At 36.9% G+C, this 20725-nt stretch overlaps 1 protein-coding gene across 1 annotated transcript; it reads right to left on the bottom strand.

The window, feature by feature from the left end:
- Window positions 1–4928: 4928 nt before the first annotated feature.
- Window positions 4929–5873, bottom strand: LOC100927334 (olfactory receptor 51A4-like). Its single transcript, XM_003764841.1, has one exon. The coding sequence runs from the start codon at window positions 5871–5873 to the stop codon at window positions 4929–4931; it is 945 nt and encodes a 314-aa protein (XP_003764889.1).
- Between the last annotated feature and the right edge of the window lie 14852 nt (window positions 5874–20725).

Genomic DNA, 20725 nt, shown 5'->3' with positions numbered 1-20725 from the left:
GTCAGAATGCTTGAATATGAGGAACAGTTCTCCCACTTACTGCTTATGTGACATTCATCACTCTGAACCTGTGTCCTCACATGTAAAAAAGGAAATTACTGATACTAATGCATGTACTTATTTATTTAACATTCTTTTTTTTTTTTAATTGAGTTCCAAATTTTTCTTCTCCCTCCCATCCCTCCCCACTCAATGAGAAACAGAGTTATATATGTGGTGGTACATACATGTGAAGTATTTCACATATTTATTATGAGGGCTAAGTGATTTAAGGTATACAAAGCAATTTATAGCCATAAAACACACACAGACACAGACACAGACACACACACACACACACACACACACTCTATCTACCTATTTATCATAGCTAGGGATGCAAAGATAAAAAGAAAAATAGTCTCTGCTCTCACAGAAATTTACATTCAACTGGATAACCAGAAAGAATGTTATTCAAAGCCAGTTGTGGAGATCTTGGGATGTTGATTAATTAGAGGCAAATAACTTAGAAAAACTTGAACACTGGAGCATTCCTTGGACTTTATCAAGACACAGAGAGAGAACTCAAAATAACCTGGGGTGATATTGCATTCAGTACTGCTGAGTCAAGTTTCAGGTGTCTATGGAGAAAACAATTTCAAACTGGAATCAGAGGGTAGTTTGGAGTGCTCTAAAGAGGAACAGAAATACTCCAGCAATGCTTCAGAAGTTAGTACTGCCCCATTCCCAAAAACAAAACAAACAAAAAATCCCTCTAACAACCAAACTTGCTAATAATTCCCCTATCCTTTTTTTCCCTTTTCACATTTCCTTGTTCTACTCTCTTTCTTTATCCTCTTCCTCATTCTTTTCAGCAGCTCCCTAATTGAACTGGGTTTCCTGAATCCTAGACAGGAGTCCTTTTTTAATTCTTTTTCAGTCTCAATCAGGTCCTTCTGTATCTTCTATGAGGGGAAGAGATAGGGAAAAGTTGTATCCTCTTTTCCAGCAAAGACAAAATCTAAGAGATATGTAAGAATTAAGATGTGAGGCTAAGAATGGGAACTGTGATGGATATTAGGATGCAGGACTAGTTCCAAGAAGGCTTGGTCCCAAAATCTGGATCATAGATACTTACCAAAAGAAAAGGAGACTCTTTGGAAACTCTATAAGTAGGTCCCTGCTGTTTTGACATTTGTGTCTCCTTCCCTCTAGGCATGTAAAGGTGGGCAAAGAGCTTCATTTTATATGAGTCCATAAAAGTGTGTGAAACCTCCAAGGTATAGAGTAGACTGAAAAAAGAAAAGCCTTCAAAACAGAATCTTCTACTCGTCTGGGGATCAATTATCTAGATAATGACTCACTCTGATCATGGAGACACAATGATATTGAGAGAATAGCTAGGCTAAAATTAGGATTAGAAAAGGAAGGTGTCATGAAAATAAAACAAGAAGCTCAATGTCAGACAAAAAAGTTCTAAATAACTTTTTTTTTTTTTATGTGAGGTTTTCATATTGAATTGGGATAAGGTGTTCATGATTGTTCCATACCTGGAAAAAAATATTGGGAGTATTCAAACAGAGACTTGATGATCACCTCTTTGTCAGGAATATTGTAGAGAAGATTCCTGTACTATGGGAGAGATTGGATGGATCATATGGTTCAGTGGAAAGGGAGTTGAATTTTATGTCAGAAGATTTGTGTTCAAATCTTGTTCCTGATGCTTACTTACCTGAGTGTTCTTGGGCAAGTCATTTCATTTCTCTTAATTTCAGTTTCCTCAACTATAAAATTAGGAATTTTGCTTAGATGATCCCTTTGATGTCTTCTAGGTCTAAATTGATAATACTTTGTGACTATGGGTCACTTCCCTTCTCTTGGCCTTAGGTTCTTCATATATAAAATAAATATTTGTGCTAGATAAACTTGGAATGTCCTTTCAACTCTAGATTTATGCTTGCATGAGTTTATAAATTGATTTCTGAGGTCCCCAGATTGCCTTGATTTATTTTCTTTATTTGGAGTTTTTCAGTTCTTGTATTTCTTCACATAACTTCTATTCATGATATCATTTCCTTTATAGGTTTTTTTTAGCTTTCACACAAGTGGTCCAAATGTAGGACTTTACATTGTTCCTGTTTGATGACATCCTATTAGATTTGACTTGACTCAATATTCTAGTAGTAGTGGAAGAATTTGGGGTTTCTGGTTTTGACATCTGACCTGTTAGCTTTCCCATAATGCTTTCTGTCATTTACATATTTGACAAGAATTCCATTTATACTTTCATTCAACACGTTAGTGAAAATACTGCACAGAGGATCAAATGAGATAGCATATATAAAATGTTTACAAAACCCAGCAAGAAAGGACCAGGAATAATGTCCCATATGGATCAAGGCTAAGAAGTAGTTCACTGATCTGTGATTGAAACAAATCCAATGTGAAACTCAGTTTTATGAGTTAGACCAAGTCAAGATAGATCATGTTGACTGAATTACATACCTTTAATTGTCCTATTTCTAAAGAATTTGTATCAACAGATTTCTCTTAGTGCCATCATGTAGATTTAGCATCTAAATTGCCTGAGTATGTGCTACTTATGATTAAGAACAGGAGGAGGGATATATGAGATAACAGTAAAGACTATGGACATAAAGTTGAAGAATTTTATAGGATCAAAATCAAAATTCATCAGAAATATCTAGTCCAACCTCCCATCCAAGATAAGGGCAGCATATTTTATGGGATCATTCAGCCTTTTCTTTAATACTTTCAACTCACTTCTCAACAATTCAACATGTTTTATTATAGGCAAAACTTTTTGTTTCTTCACTCTTCTCTGATTCATAGGTTTATTGTACCTTAGAACCAAAGATAAAGGACATACTCCCTCTCTTTTAATTAATAGAGAAGAAAACTAAGGCTCATAGATAAATGATGTCACAGATAGCTAGTGATACCATCAGTCCCTGGGGATCATGCTTTCTAACTGCCAATCTAGGACTCTTTCAGCGATCAAAATGAGACAAAAGGTAGAAGTAGAGATCACAAACAGAAGAAAAAAAGAATTATTCTGTGTAAGGATATGAACTTATATGAATTGATGCAGACTACAGTGAGCAAAAATGGAATTAATGCCAAAACATAAATATTATAAAAATTTAATAATTTTGAAGACAATATAAAGTGATAATGAAGCTAGCAGAACCAGGATAATAATTGTACATTGACAACAACACTAAAAACAAACAATATTGAAAGTCATATGCTATACTCAATCTAATGACAATTCATGATTCCATAAGACCTATTAGAACATTGAAATATGTTTTCCGTCACAAAGAGGTACTAGATTTTAGGATGCACAATGAGACAAATGCATTTATATGTATGTGTTTGTGTGTGCATCCATTGGGGAATTTTTTTTTGCTTGACTATTAATATTTATTATAAGAAATTTTATTATTTTTTTCCATTTTTCTCAAATAAGTTGAGAGAGAAAAATAAATGAGAAAATAGATTCTTGCTAATTAAAAATAGAAAGATGGGGATTGCAACAAATATGACATGTTATATGAACTTTTGCATGAAGTTAATTTTATTTAACTTTTTTATTTTATTGCAAGAGACCTCTTATGAGGAAATAATCACTAAATGTAAGGAAACAAAAAAAATGGAAATTCAAGCACCCCTGAGGAGACCTAACATATTTTAATATTATCAATCATTAAAACCTCAGAGAAAATAAGTTTACCAAATAGAAGAATAGGGGATCCATCAAAATACTGACTCCTAAAGGAAGTTAGCCTATCTGACTGGAGACTCTATAAGGAAGAAAGTTAGGTGGAGCAGTGGATAGAGGACTACATGGGTTTAGGAAGATCAGTGTTCTAAAACTGTCTGCAACAATAATTGTATAACTCTGAACAAGTTATGCAATCTCTGCTTCAATTTCTTTATCTGTAAATCAGGATAATAATAGCATTTGCTCTCTAGAATTGTCGGAGTGATCAAATGAGAAAATATTTGTAAAAAGTATTATATAAATGTTAGTAATTACTATTAAGGATAGGGAGTACGATTCATTCATTGGACCCAAGGTTTCTTTTGGTTAGATTCTTGTCAATCAATCCAAAAAATTAAGTAGTTCCTCTTTTGTATTAAGAATTGCTCTAGGCACTAAGTATACCAAATTGAAGGAACTAACAGAATATTGGGAGAGATAACATTTACAATATAGAGCTATATTGGAAACATAGGCACAATAAATACAGAGTAATGTTGAGATAGGGGGAGGTGCTGCTTGCTAGAGGAAGTAGTGAGGACATGTGAGAAGAGATATTTCACATGGAATTTGAAGGATATTAGTGATTTTTAAAAAGCAGAGAAGGAGGAAGGGGCTCCCTGAAGAAATGGCAGCAGCTCCTTCTTTGACCAGAAATTCCAGAGAGCATAACTATGTCTCCTTTGTTAGAACAAGAATTCTGTCAGGTAGGGACTACATTGCATTCCTGAGATTGGGACTTTTTCAATATGACCATTTGGATTGTGGGTGGTCTCCACCATTAGACTGTGACTCCCACCAGAGCAGGAATGTCTTTTACCTTTCTCTCTATCCAAAGCCCTCAGCAGAGTGCTTGGCACATAAGTTTTTAATAAGTGTGTATTGACTGACTGGATTAGAGGCTTCTCAGAAGTAGAAAATACTGTGGACTTTCTTTTATTTCTCTCCTAAATACCTAATTCAAAATCAGTCATAGAGAAGCCATTCCAATCTGTGTTATAGACTCATGTCTCATTGATCCTTTGATCCTACTGAGGGGATCCTGCCCACTATGTGCTTTTACTAGGAAAAGAGAACTTCCATTGCCTCATTCTCTGATTTTAGAATTGACCTCTTGGGCACAGGCTTTGCCAGTTGGGGTCTTTCCTTCCAAAATCTACTATCATGAACATTTTTTCTGGAGCAGAATCTGGACCAATCCATGACGGATCTGCTTGGTCTTGATGCTGTAGACAATTGGGTTGACTACAGGGGGCACTAGGAGATAGACGTTGGCCAGGAGGAGACGGACAGCAGGAGCAGCATGTTTCACAAAGCGATGGACCATAGCTACCCCAATCATGGGCACATAGTACACAAGCACAGCACATATGTGTGACACACATGTGTTGAGAGCCTTGCGCCTACCTTCCCCAGAGGCAATGCCCAGCACTGTATGGAGGATCAGAACATAAGAAATGACAATCAACAATGAGTCCAGTCCAAAAGTGGAGGTGACAATACATAGTCCAAGAATGCTATTGGGACGCGTATTCCCACAGGGCAACTGGATCAGGTCTGAATGGAGGCAGTAGGAATGGGATAGGGTATCGTGGCCACAGAAGGGCAGGCGCCTCAGAAGGAATGGCAGGGGAAACATGATCACCACGCTCTTTACTGCAATGGCAACTCCTGTGCGGGCAATGCGGGGTAGAGTTAGGATGGCTGTATAGCGCAGGGGGCTATAGATGGCTATAAATCGATCTACAGACATGGCCAGCAAGACGGCTGACTCCATGATAGAGAAAGAGTGGATGGAGAACATCTGGAACAAGCAGGCATTGAAGCTGATCTCATTGGCATTAAAGAGAAAGATGCTCATCACAGTGGGTAGTGTAGAGGCAGAGACTCCAAGCTCAGAGAAGGCCAGCATACCCAGGAACAAATACATAGGCTGATGGAGGGAGGGATTGCCATGGATCACTACTAGAATCAGGCTGTTGCCAACAAGGGCCACAAAGTACATGGAGCCAAAGGGGATGGCGAGCCAGGGGTAGACAGCCTCCAGTCCAGGGAGGCCTGTGAGGAAGAAGGTCTCTGGTGTGAAGTAACTACTGTTGAATATCATCCCCAATGCCAGGTCTTTGAGAAGTATTCAGGAAGGAATCTGGGGTTTGATAAACACATTTAAGCATTGTGCATGTAAGTCATGGAAGAGTCAATTAAATAATAGAGGTACTAGTGCTTAACATCATGGATCAGCTAGTTGAACTTTCCCAACAAGTGAATCAAAAAGTACACTTAAGCCAATTATTTATTTTTCTATTCATTTTTTACAAAGCATATATATGTATATATGTACACACACATATATGTACATATATAAATGACTCAATCTTTAGTAGTCCTACATATTTAGTGATTTAAGGCAAAGTATAATTTTATATGTGATTTAGAGAAATATTAATAGGCACATTTTAATACTTCCTTATTAAACCTTAGTTCTCAAAGAGTGTGCCAGTGAAATGGAAACAGGGCTTACCAAATTAAGAAGATACAGAATGTTTTCCTTAGGACACACATTATTTCTGTCTTTTGAAGATCAGCTTAATTTAGTGAAAGCAAGCTCATTGAGAGGTGTTTTTTTGTCTAGAATAACTCATGAGGTCATATCTGGATTTTCATCAATAGAGGAATTACTGACACTGATGAAATTGCTAATCTTTTGAATTACTGAAATAAGAATCTTAGTATCAAACTATCTTCTATCACACTTTCAGGAAATTTCAATTCACCTTTTGATCTGTCTGTCTCCCAAAGAAGCATTGTTACCTCCTTAAATCTCCACTTAAAACCTCAAATGCTTCATTTGTCTAACTATCTAGTCCATCAATTCTGAAATATTCATTGGTGAATTAATTTTCTGTTAGTGGCTTTCTGATCCATATGACAATTTTAAATGGATAAAAGAAAGGATTGTTACCTTTTTAAATGGTCATTAGCAATACTGATTATTCTGAGTTTGGGTCAAATACTTTAAAATGTATGTCTGTAGATAGACAGACAGACAGATAGATAGATAGATAGATAGACAGATAGACAGACAGACAGATATGTGTGTGTATATTTTTCCAATCAGGAGAAGAATTTTTCTGATCCTATGAAAGACCAGATTTTATCTGTTAAAGGAGAAATCCCTTTCTTTCCCCATTTCCTCCTAGGCAATTTTAAATTTCCATAGAATTCATTCCTTTTGTTATGGTTCAGTCACTTAGTTGTGTCTGACCCCATCCAGTCCCTGGAATTTTCCTGCCAAAGAAACCTGAATGGTTTATCATTTCCTTCTTTTTTGCCTACAGCTAATAAATATCTGAGACTATATTTAAACTCAGATCTTTGTCACTCCAGACCCAGAACTCTCTTCACAAAGTCATCTAGATAAGCTCTGAAAAACTCCAGCTAATTCCTAAATTTGCTTATCTTTTAGAAAAAATAATTTTCCCAGAAAATACATTTTAAAATACTTTAAAGAAAATGCAACAGAATTTCAAAAAATATATAATTTCTACATAGACTTGGATTTACCACGTATTGGAACCAATTCCCCTAGTTCCCTCTCATAGAGAATTCCTCAAAAGTAAAGGCTGTTTCACTGATCAAGGAATTCATGGGTAATCTCTCATAATCTATCTCCTCTTCCTGATGAAGTAAAAATAGGGTGAATAGCTGGAATCAATTGCATTGACAATTATTACCCACAAGAAAGTAGAGTGAGATAGATAAGCATTCCATAAAGGGAAGGGAGAACTTACAGTGTGAGGAATTTGTGTGAGGCTTGGATTTTCTGTTCTAGGCAGGCAGGGCTTCTCTCTTCTTTTCTCTAACACCTACCAAAACTCCTTTGTATCCCTGTGGGGTGAATTCCCTTCTTTGTCCACCACCTACATCCATGTATTCTTTATTACTGCAGGTATTTGTATAGATAGGTTCAATGACTAGCTAAGAACTCAATGTTACTTGGTCAACAAGGATCAAGAAGGCTTATGATAAGCTAAATGGAAAAGAATATCTTTTTTGAGCTTTGAGTATAACCTATGTTTCAAGTTAAATTTTGATCTGAATGAGTGGCAGTTTAGTGTTATGGATAGGTCCAGCAGTGGACAGTAGCACTGGATCTAAAATCAGGAGAACCTGAATTCAAATTCCACCTCAGACAGTTACTTTCTGTGTGATGCTATGATTTTTGTGAGGTAGTGTAAATCCTATGCCATCTTCATATTCTCTTGATGTTTTTATTGCAAGGAATAGAAATGAAATTTAGTTATATGGGCAGAAGAACACAGACTCACAATGCCACAAGAAGGAAATCTAGTTGGTTGCCTTAGATTAAACCTGAAAACTGAAGAATGAAATTTCTAAGACCAAGCATCTAAAAAGCATCAAAAGTACCTTCCATGCTTTGAGAATTTATGCCTGGGCTTTTTCCTGGGGCTCTCAAAGGTAAAGAGGGAGACAGATATGAAACTTCATTCCTAAAGAGCTTTTGGGCTTAGAAATCCATTCCTTAGGGATAAGTGCAGTTTGGTAGAGCTCCAGGCTGGGAGTCAAGAAACCCAAATTCAAATACAGACTCAAATACTAGCCATATGACTCTAGGCAACTCACTTAACTCTTTTTGTCTCAGTGGTAAACCACTCTAATACTTTTACCAAGAAAAATCCAAAAGGATCATGAAAAATTGTATATGATTGAAAATGACTCAATAAACAACAAAACCTGGTTTTTCTTCCCCTCCCAAGACTATCTTCAATGTTTTTTTCTTCATAGCTTTCAATTTTCTTTCTAGTGATTCTTTCTCATCTTTCTCCTTATCCCCATATTCTTGCCCAAACTCTTTACCTCTATAGTTAGTTAGATAATTGTATTTCTATATAATTAGTTTCCTTTGAATTGCATTATGTTATATTTATTATTACTATTTCTATTTATTTTTTCTTTTATTTATTTATTATTATATATTGCTCTGAGAAGGGGTTCATAGACATCATCAAATTGTCAAAGGGTATCCATGACATTCAAACAAAAAGGTTAAGAGCTTATCAGAAATTATCCTTGGTAGCACAACAGGGAATCAGGTGCTTCGATTTTATTTTGTGATACTTAGCTCATTAAAATATACCATATTGTCTCAGAAGAACACAAACACATTCATAGTTTACTATATGTGCCTGTAGGGAGGCTGTGATGACTTAGCCATTTGGAATTAAACCGAGTTAAACTGGGAAGGCTTTCTGTAAGAGATGAATATAGAGAAAGCTTTGGAAGGAGCAAAAAACTGTATGAGAAGATGGAAAGTATCTAGGATTGGAAGAAAGGCTGGAAGGGGACATATGAATCACTTCATTCCCTACCTTTATTCTAAGCAGTCGGCAATCCCCAAGAGTTCTTGCCAGAGAGATGGCTCTAGGAAAAGAGGTTCCTTTTTTAGCCAATGGTTCAGGGACTCATATATAGGGGTGGCCCTATATGCAGACCACCTATTGTTGTGATATGATGATCTCTGATCTCCCTCTGTCTACAAAACTCCATCAATAAAGAGATCCATCTTTGGAGGTGAACACTGCTCTTTCTGGGTTCTCTTCACCCCAGGATTTGCTCATTTAATCTCCTTTATTTAATTGTTATGTGTTTATTTGATGTCTATGCTCCAATGACTTGCTTCACTTTATATCCTTCTTGACCTTTCTAGAGCATATGACACTACTGATTACCCTCTTCTCTTTTGATAGTTTCTTTTTCTCTATGTTTTTGTGATAGTGTTTTCTCTTGGTTCTCTCTTCTTATCTGACCATTCCCAGTCCACCAGGCAACCCTCCCCTTATCCTATCTTCTCTTTTACTGCCTAAAGTAAGACAATTCTTCCAGTTATCTAGGCTCATGACTTTTCACTCTTACCTCCTCTCACCCTTTTTATTCAATTAGTTGTCAAGTTATGTCATTTTAATCGTCATATTATCAATTATAAATGTTCCTTTCTCTCAACTGATGCTGACATTACCTTGATACAGGTCCTCATTACTTTATGTTGGCAGGATATTATGATAGACTACTGCTTTAGTAGTAATTTGCAATAAATTCTTGGTCTTTCTGCCTTAAGTCCATTCTTCACTCAGTTGGAAAAATTGGTTTTCCTAAAACATAAGTTTAATTGTATCACATCACTCTTCTTCACTCCAAACTAATGGTTCCCAAAGCCTTCAGGGCCAAATGTAAAATTCTTTGCCTTTTAGAGTTCTTCATAATTTGGCTGCTTCTTACCTTTTTCAATCTTCTTACACCTTACTCTTCTCAATATATTCTGTGCTCTAATTACATTCCTTGCCATTCCTCTCACATGATATTTCATTTCATGACTCTCAATGTTTTTACTGGTTGTTTCCATTTCTGGAATACTCTTCTTCCTTATGTCTGACTTCTTGCTTCCCTGACTTCCTTTAAATGTCAACTTTCTGCAAGAAGTCTTTCCTAGTTTTCCTTAACCTTAATGCTTTCCCCAAAATTTATTGTCCATATACCTTTTTTGTAATTATGTTGTGTTGTCTCCCTCATTGCATTGTGATCTCCTTGAAAACAAAGTCTGTTTTTTGCTATTGTTTGTATCTTTAGCATTTAGCTCAATGCCTGGCATACAGTAGGCACTTAATAAGTCTACTGACTGACCAGGTAGTTCAATTCTGATACAAGGCCAAAAATCACTCCAATCTCAAATTTCCTTCTCTCTTCAGTAATTCACTAGGAAGTTATTCTTTCTCTAGAAACTCTGAAAACCTAAGAGCACAGCCATTATCCCCTTGTCCTAAGGGCTCTATAGCTGCAGACCTGAGGTACATGCCTTCATGTACCTCATTTCTACCTCAGACCCTACCTCATTTCATCACAAAACTTTTCCCCCTAAACCTCTCAAAGTTTACTTTAGCCATCCCCCTCCTTTCTACTCTCCTAGACTTACAAGAACCCACCTGCCTCTCCAATGAGGTCAGTTCTGAGACTGATAAGACTGATAAGTGGTCTATTTATCCTGTTTTGTGAGTGTGTCCTTATTGCCTCATTTTCTTCCTCTCCACCCTCCAGCCTGATAGAACCACATCAGCTGTCACAACTCCAATGGGAATATAAAATGGACCAGCTCTGGAAATAGGTGAGGCTAAAGAGTTCTTGAAAACACCAGGGATTAAATATAATTGAGTACAGAGATTAGGGAATTGAAGGGAGGGGGAAAAGGAGAAGAAAAACAAGAGACATTACAAAAAGTAGAATAAGATAATAGTATATTTGTATATGGATGTTCATGTCTCTAGTAGATAGAACACTGGATTTGGAGGCAGAAAAGCTATTTCGAATTCCAGCTCTATTTCTGTTTATATGTACCTTAACTTCTTTGGACAATGAAAAGTTTGATATAATTGTTTCTGGTTATAAATCTATGATCTTACAACCCAGTAAATTCATATGATTGATGCTAGTTCATTCTAAAAACATGGGACACAAACATTCTAGCAGTACTGGATCTTATTAATAGAGTTGGTTGGTTCCAGTGCTACTTATGATGCCTCCATAAGGTTTTAGGATTATTCTTATGGCTATCTATGGCTTTGAAAACATAGCTCTGACACTATGGTGTCATTAACAGTCATATTCTTAGACCAAATGAATGTTCTGAGTACCCAGAACAGAGATAGGGCTTCTAGCCAAGGGTGTCTTGGGAATACAGGTGTGTCGTCTAGTGGATCCATTCATTCATATAGGTAACATTGTCATGAACCTCCTCTTTGCATGGTCTTGGCCTTCTCTTTTCTTGGAAGTCTTGATTTTAATATCCATATCCAACTTCTTAGGTCAATATGTACTTAAAATAGATGACATAATAATAATAATAATAATGGCTAATATTTATATAGTGCTTACTACATACCAGTCACTGTACTAAATATTTTACAATTTTTGTCTCATTTGCTTCACAACAACTCTGCAAGATCGGTGTCCTCATTATCTCCATTTACATTTGAGGAAACTGAGGAAACAAGATTTTAAGTGACTGAAGGGGGTTCACTAATACCTAAATTGTTAGATGCTTAGAAGAACTGGAATAGCATTGGACATAGGGCAAATAAAAATAGAGTGGTATCCATACAAAAATCTCTCTCCTTGCCTGATGCTGCTATTTGTGTCACTATTGTCATCTGTTGGTCCAGTGATACCATTCAATCATATTCAATATTGTGCTATTGTCCTTGCTGTGGTCACCTGCTTCTCTTCCTCTAGTCTCACCTGGTGAGATTTCTGCTAAGTAGCATCTACTTATGAGCCATCTGCCATCTTCTGCTTTCTCCTGCCACCTTCTGGTAACTCATTGAAATGCAGTTACTCAGTGGATTCTGAGTAGAAAAGATATCTCAATTCATAGCATTAGGGTCTATTTGAAAGCTTCTTCTTTTTTCCTTTTTCTTTTTTTGACTCATACTCAGCCAGAGAAATATTTAGGATCTTCAAGAAGCTGATGCATTTGAAATCAGAAGACCTGATTTCAGATCCTGTGTTTTTTTGTTTGTTTTTTGTTTGTTTGTTTGTTTGTTTTTTTGGGGGGGGGGGGTGGGGAATTCCTTTTTTTTTTTTGTTTTTTTTTCAATTTATTTTATTTGAAAAAAGAGTAAGAAAAAATAAAACCAAAACCAAATACAAAACAAAATAAAGCAAAACAAAAGAGAATATTGTCATGTGCCCAGCAGAACATCAGGGATGATTCAAAATATCTAACAACAAATTACCAGATCAAGGAAAAAAAAAAAAATATATATATATATATATATATATATATATATATATATATATATATATATATTAGTAGAAAAAATTATATTCATGAATGTCCATTTTTTCTTTACTTTCTTGTGAATAGTTCACTTGATGATTCTGCTGAGCTAGCTTGAGGGTATTTGCACTTTAGGCAGTTTAATCTCAGTGCCAGATCTTCTCTGGTTGTATCAGGAGGACAATGGTTCTGCCCCAAGTCTTCTTGATTTTGTTCCAGTTTATGTTTGCCCTGAGGCACAAATTTATTTTATTTGTGGGGGAAATCTGGACAGTTTGAAATTTGCCAACCTATTCTGCCATATAACCAGAATCCTTCCTGATTTCAGATCTGGAATTTATCACTCCTTACTTTAAAAAAAAAATGAGGACATGGGGCTAATTGACCTTTAATGTCTCTTCAAATTTGCTAGGTGACACAGTAAACAGAGAATTGGATCTGGAGTCAGGAAGATCTGAGTTAAAATTAGACACTTCTAAATTATGTGATATTAAGAAAATAAATCACATAACTTCCTTGTCTGTAAAAATGTTGATAATAATAGTTGTTATGACAATAAAATAAGGATAATATTTGTAAAGCATTTTGCAATTCTTGGTTGTTACACAAAGGCTATTATTATTATTCATTATATTGAATTCTGTCATTTAAACTCTGTTGTTTCTGTCTTGAGTCACCATTTCCCACTCCCTGATTTTGGTATGCTATTTGACTTGAGATGAAAAAATTCTTTTAGTTCTTTTCAACCCACACAATCATGTTCAGCATTGCCTATGCAAATTATGGATTTGGGTGAGGCTGGCAAACTTTACTGTACTTTTCTTACACTATCCAAGTTACTAAATAGTTTTGGAAGGTGATCCTTCCTAATAGGGAACTATGGAATGATAAACTCAACTTCAGAAAAGATCTAAGAACAGTTATCCCCTCTTGCAAAAATAGGTTTGACAACCTCTAAATCAAAACTATTTTATTAGTGCTCTCTATATACTATTGGCACAGAGAGAAAAACTTCAGAATGGCCACGTGTTCCTACATAACATACTTATTTGAAGGCAAATGGTTTGAATTAAGGTCCAGAGAAAACAAATGGTATAATGCACAAATGGACAAAGGCAGCTTAGTTTTTCCTAGACCTAGAGATACACTGAGAACCAGAAAGCCCGCTGACTGCGAAACATATGCCAGATTCTAAAGAGGCACAAACTTTGTTTCAGAGAAAGGAAATTAAAAATTAAAAAAAGGGGAAAATGATGAGGTCTTCAATATTAGGTGTGGTTAGCAAAAAAATTGATAAAAATTAATCCCATTAGCAAGCAATAAGAAAGTTCTGATAATAAAAAGTCATTTTAGTTCTTTGGTCTAAAGGTAATCCAGTTGGAAATCCAAGATAAGTCAAAACTCTGAGGCTAAAATTTCCCTATAAAATAACTTATGACCCCTGACTTTGTCACTGCCTTCCTGGTATATTTCTCCTTATCCCCCCTTCGCTGCCCTTCCTCCTCCCATCCCCTGTGTTATCTCCCCTAACTCCACTATGCTTCTTAGTTCTACTTCTCCTTACAGCTAACTAACTTTTTTAGGGTGCTAAGTCCCTTTCAGAATTTAGCCTGCCAGCTAACAGCATGCCCCAATTTCATGAGATACTTGTCTTTCACACTTTATTTACTGACTCTGTTTCCTATTTACCATTCCTGATCTCTATTGTATTCCTTCATTTTGTCTGTAACCTATTCTGCTAAATAAATCTACCCTTGCCACACAGAACGGCCAATGTGAATTCTTCACATGACCAAATCCCAGCTTTTGGTACCTGCCATCATTTAGTGAAAAACCCCATATCATAGATCACATTATAAAGGCCTCTCAGACATCGCAAACTAGATGTCCATTAGATGACTTTAATTGAACATGTCTAGAACCAAACATTATCTTTCCCCCTAAACTCTCTCTCCCTTCCTCTATTACAGTAGAAGGCAATACCATCTTCCCAGTTTCTGAGGCTTACAGTAATCCAAGACCAATCCCGAACTCTTCACTATCTCTTACCCCCCATATTTAATCTATTGCTAAATTCATTCAATTTTCCCCTCTGAAATATCTCTCGAATATATCACTGATGGGGTACAGCATCTAGGAAAAATATAGCAGTGATCCTGAGTTCCTCTGATCTTAGAGTGCTGTTGTTCTAACAATCTGTCAATTTTAAGTTTTCTGGCCTTAGGATAGTCCTACAAACATTACAGACTGTCAGAAAATCTGTTGGTCAGTGATAACCAAGTTACTGAGTCAATAATGAGCAGACCACCCCTCAAACCTACCAGTAAACCATGAAACTAGCACATAAATATGTGAGATGAGTGCTAGACACCCTCCCCCAAATTTACTAATCAGAGACATCTTCAGGTACAAAGAGAAAGCATTTATTTAGTCCTAACAGGGAGAGGGCCAAGCACACCAGGGAAGCATCTCAGCTCACAACATGAGCCTGACCTGACAAGCAGGAAGTTAAATAGCAAAAGACACAAGTCTTTTCATTGGATGGACTAAAGAAGTAACCCTTATTGACCAATAATTACCAATATTGTCTGCTTTCTGTGGATCACATCACTTCCTGTCTCTTCCTAAAGGTGACCTAGGGTCTAACCTTTAGAGACTTCTAGGCCTAGAGATCCTGTGACTTCCTGCAACCTGGGCCTAAGGCCTGATCTTCTGACTGGGCAGACCCCTGGGATAGGGATCATGTGATTTAGGCCTAGTCTGACCTGCTCCATTTCATAGACTTTTTGAGAAAGTTTCCCCTGGTCTTACTCATAAATAACTTGAAATTCTGGACTCTAAATTTGTTCTATAAATTTATCTTTTTTCTCCTGATTCTTTGCTAAATCATTTTGAAACTCAACCCGCTTCAATTGACATTACAATTACAATAAACTTTGCCCCTTGACTTGGAGATGAATTTAAACCTGCAAATTCTTTCTTTTTTTTAAATTGTTTTTTATTTACAAAACATATGCATGGATAATTTTTCAACATTGAATCTTGCAAAACCTTCTGTTCCAACTTTCTACCTCCTTCCCCCCACCCATTCCCCTAGCTGTCAGGTAGTCCAATACAAGTTAAATATGTTAATATATATGTTAAATCATATATATATATATATATATATATATATACATACATATTTATACAGTTATCTTGCTGCACAAGAGAAAACGGATCTAGAAAGAAAAAAAAATCTGAGAAGGAAAACAAAAATGCAAGCAAACAATAACAGAAAGAGTGGAAATGCTATGTGTAGCTGATTCTCTTTATTACTGAACAATTGGAAGTGGTTTGAATCATCTCATTGTTGAAGAGAGCCATGTGCATCAGAGTTGATCATTCTATAATCTTGTTGCTGTGTATAATGATCTGGTTCTGCCCATTTCACTTAGCATCAGTTCATGTAAGTCTCTCCAGGCCTCTATGAAGTCATCCTTCTGGTCGTTTCTTATGGAACAATAATATTCCACAACATTCATATACCACAATTTACTCAGCTATTCTCCAATTGATGGGCATCCATTCAATTTCCAGTTTCTAGCCACTACAAAAGGACTGCCACAAACATTTTCTGCAAATTTTTTCGAGACATCTCAAGATACCAAACTGTGACCCCAACCTCTTGGGGTCTCCTTCTAAACCTAAATACCACCACCTCCTATCCTCTGACACTACCACTGTTCACAGGCCCTCAATGCCCCCATGTGTAGGCAATTATAATAACCTGCTGGTGAATCTGCCTGCCTCAAATTATTATTCCCTGACATATACTCTTCCATCCAGAAACACTGGTTTTTTTACTGTTCCACAAAAAACACACTTCATTTATTGGCTCTGGGGATTTTCTTTGACTTTTTCTTATGCTCAGAATGCTGGCCCTTCTCTGCTCTGTCTACAGACCTCCTTAATTTCTTTTTAAGTCCCAATTAAAATCCCATCTCTTCCAGAAAGCCTTTCCCATGCCCCCTTAATTCAAACCTTTCTTCTAAGTATTTCTTATTTGTCTTGAATATAACTCACTTTGTATGTATTTATATGTTATTTACTTATTAGATTGTAAGCTCCTTGTGAGGGCAGAGACTACTTTTTGTGTGTTTTTGTCTTTCTTGCACTTCCTACTGTGCTAAGGCACACTGGCTTGTAATAGAAATAAATAAATAAATATCAATAAATGAGTTTTAATTGTTAGGAGGTCTTCCCTGATAATTAAGGCTACCAGAATTGCTCATGGCAGTTTGGTTATTGATGGGTTCCTAAACATTAGTTTATTACAGAAAAAAATTAAGAAGTAAGGATAGGGCAGTGTAGTTCTGGGCCCCAAGCATAGAAGAAATGACAATCTCTAGACAGATTCCCATGATATAGTAGAAAAGAGAGAAGATGAAATCAGATCAGGAATAAGGGAAGCTGACATTGGTAGTCCTCAGTAGTCAAGGTTATAAAAGAGACATTGATGGGATACACCATAGAAAATCAGGGACTGAACTCTGAGTCTATAAACTAACCTGGGGATGGGGATGAAAAACGAAGAGTAAAACAGACTAAAAGTCAGAGCAGAGGGGGAAAGTAGGTAGATTAAGAGGAAGGAGGGAGAGAAAGGGAGAGGGAAGTGAGAGAAAGAAAATGAAATGGGAGGAGTAGGGAAGGGGATGTTGGTGTTATCTCTGGGATTCTGTACTCAGCTTCCAGCACCTGAGGCCTGAGTTTTCCCTGGGGATAGAAAAAGGAGGAGGATAAATATACCCAGAACAGACAATGGAACATGTCCTCTCAATGCCTCTACTTTCTGTTGTCTGACTGCTGATTTCATCCTGCAGTAAGAGCCAGTAGGACACAAACTTGATCAGTTGGAGAGCAGCCTGTGAGTGTTTCATAATTCAGATCTGTTCTGATTATTCATGTCATGATGCTGTAAGGATGGGGAGGGACAGAAACTGGGGAAGGGATGGATATATGACTTTCAGACACTGAATTGGAAAGCAAAGGACTTGAACTTGATCCCCTGCTCTGCCACTTCTTAACTCTGTGAATGTGAACCTCTCAAGGGCAGAGACTGACTTGTGTCTTTCTTTGTCTTGCCAATTTCTCTCTTTCTTTCTTTCTTCCTTCTTTCCTTTCTCTTTTTTCCTTCCTTCCTTCTTTTCTTTTTTCTTCATTTGTCTTCCTGTCTTCCTTTCTTTCTCCATCTTCCCTCCCTCCTTCCTTCCTTCCTCTTTCTTTCTTTCTTTCTTTCTTTCTTTCTTTCTTTCTTTCTTTCTTTCTTTCTTTCTTTCTTTCTTTCTTTTTCTTTCTCTCTCTCTCTTTCTTTCTTTCTTCCTTCCTCTCTTTTTTTTTCCTTCCTTCCTTCTTTTTTTCTTCTTTTGTCTTCCTGTAATGCCGGAGAAACTGAGGCAGGAGAGAGATTAGAGAGTTTTCAATAGTTTATTAATTGGAGAGTATAATTGACTGGACAGGACTCTTGTTTCAAATTATCCAGTCAGATAGAGATAAAGATATACTGGGACCAAGGAAACCATGTTGATCCCAGGGCTGTCATCTCAAAGAATGCAGCAGCCCCAAATAAGAGCGGCCCCCTCCTTTAAATAACCCTAGAGACAAAGACCCCCCCCCCCAAAAAAGCGGGAAGGCTTCTGTCAGGTTGGGGGGGAGACCATAACTCCTAAAAGCCCAGAGACAGGATGTCTGAATACCCAGAGATAAAGATGTCAGTGAGGTATCTTGGAATATTTTAGAGGGATATTGTAAATTCTTGAGGACAGGGGAGGGTCAGGAGTTCTGCTCTCTTGTTTATCTTGCTAGCAATTCATAACCTTAGAGTAAACGGTTCCCAGTCTTAATGGACTAAAGTGGGTTTTTACGACTAAGGGGATTTGACAGAACAGTTAAGGAAACTGAGACAAAGGAAACTAGTTTAGGGAAACTGAGTCAGAACAGTTAAAGAGAACTGAGGCATAACATTCCTGTCTTCCTTTCTTTCTTTCTCTGTCTTCCCTCCCTCCCTCCCTTCTTCCTTCTTTCCTTTCTTTTTTTTTGCAGAATAAGAGGATAAGACTTTCTAACCTCTAAGGACTACTTAGATTCTGACATTTATGATTATATGACAGAAATAGAGGTAGAAACAAGAAGAGGAAGAGAGTTGGAGCATAATTACCACACTGCAGCCTAAGGAATTTTATGGGACCCCAGACATCTTGGAACATCCAAGGGAACGTCTTGGGCTTCCATAGGATCATAATGCTAGAAAGAACCTCATAAGCTATCTAGTCTAACTTCTTCATTTTATAAATGTGGAAAACAAGGCATAGAAAAATTTCTATAACTTGTCCAAAGTCCTAAATAAAATACATGTTAGAGAGGAGATTTGTAACCTAGGATCTCCCATTCTAGAGTCTTCCCACTATATCATGCCACCTAGCAGCTCTCATATGTCTCTCCATTCTCTTCTTTTCTTCCTTTCTGTTACACACGACTTTTTCTTGCCTAAATGGAATATATGGAATCCCCATGGCTCCCCCTCTCCTTCCTTCCATATTTCCTTGTTCAGGCAGAGACACTAAATAATAAAGAACAACAAAATAATTTTTAAAATCCTACATTTGGATGGAGAAGTGATTATGTGAGTTTCAAAGACTACAGAGCAATGTAGAAAGATAGAGATTGGGAAAAGGACATTGAATTTGGCAATTAAGAGCTCATTAGTAACTTTGGAGAAAAAAGTTAAGAGTTGAAAACCAGATTGTAGAGAATTAAAAAGAATGAAAGGAAGTGAAACCATCTATTATAGATGGTCTTCTCAAGGAGTTTAGCCACAAAAGGAAAAGGAGAAATGGGACAATAGTTAATGGGATTAAAAAGATCAAATGAGGTTTGTTTGAAAGGGAGGCAGAGAGACAAGAGCATGTTTGTGAGAAGTAGGGAAGTAGCTAGTAGAAAGAGAGATGTGTGGGATAGATGCTAGATCCCTTTCCCAAATTAACTAATCAGAGACATCTTCTTTCAGGGAGAGGGCCAGACACACACCTGGGAGCCATCCCATCTCCCACCATGTACTCCTGGAACCTGATCAGCCAGAAGTGGAATACCCAGTTAAATAGGAAAAGACTCAAGGCTTTTCATTAAATAGACTAAAAGTACACAATCACCCATGACCAATGGTCACTAATGTTGTCTACTTCCCACAGGTCATGTCACTTCCTGTAACTTCCTGTCACTTCCTGAAACTTAGGATCTGACCTTTTAGAGATCATGTAACTTCTCAGGGTCCTTCTTGGACCCAGACTCAAAGGCTTGATTTCCCAGCTCTGGAATAGGGATCATGTGACTTACCTAGTTTCAAATTGAGAAAGCTTCATCTAATCAGTCCCATTCAAAGATGTTGAAGACAAATAAGTGAAGAGGGGGATAATAGAGGGAGCAAGCTGCTGGAGAAGTTGGTTTGGCAAGAGATTACATGCAGATTGTTTTGCCTTAGCAAGGAGAAATGCAGGCTCCTCATGTGATAGTAGAATGCATGAGGACATTCAGTGGCAGAAGCATCTGAGTGATGTAAGATGAAGAACATGGGAAAAAAGGGAACTGTGGGGGAATTGCCTAATTTTTTTCAGTAAAATATCAGGCAAAATCCTTAGTTGAGAGGGTAGAAGGAGGAGAATCTGTGGGAATTTCAAAAAGGAATTAAAAAAAAAAAGTTTGAAAAAGCAATGTGTACAAACCTCAAAGCACTCTATCAGCATAATCAACTCCTCAATCAACGAGTATTTAGCAAGCACATTGTATGCACCAAGCACTATATTCAGTGCTGGGAATAAAAAAAGCAAGAATTTTTTTCTGCCCTCAAGGAGGCAACATTCTAATGGGGGACACAATATATACAATAAATAAGTACATACCATTATTACTAGACAGTCTCCAGCTTCTTAAAGTATGATTCACAACCCCATATGGCATGTTATAACAATGTGGAAGTCACAAAATTATGATTTATTATCAGTGAATGTTTGATTTGCAATATGTTTTATATGTTTATATATTTGGAGTCAAGTAAAAATTTATGGGGCCAAAAGAGA

Source organism: Sarcophilus harrisii, chromosome 3, assembly GCF_902635505.1.
Source record: "Sarcophilus harrisii chromosome 3, mSarHar1.11, whole genome shotgun sequence".
Lineage (NCBI taxonomy): Eukaryota > Metazoa > Chordata > Mammalia > Dasyuromorphia > Dasyuridae > Sarcophilus > Sarcophilus harrisii.
The sequence above is the reverse complement of the archived record's forward strand: the minus strand, read 5'-3'. Positions and strand labels throughout refer to the sequence as shown.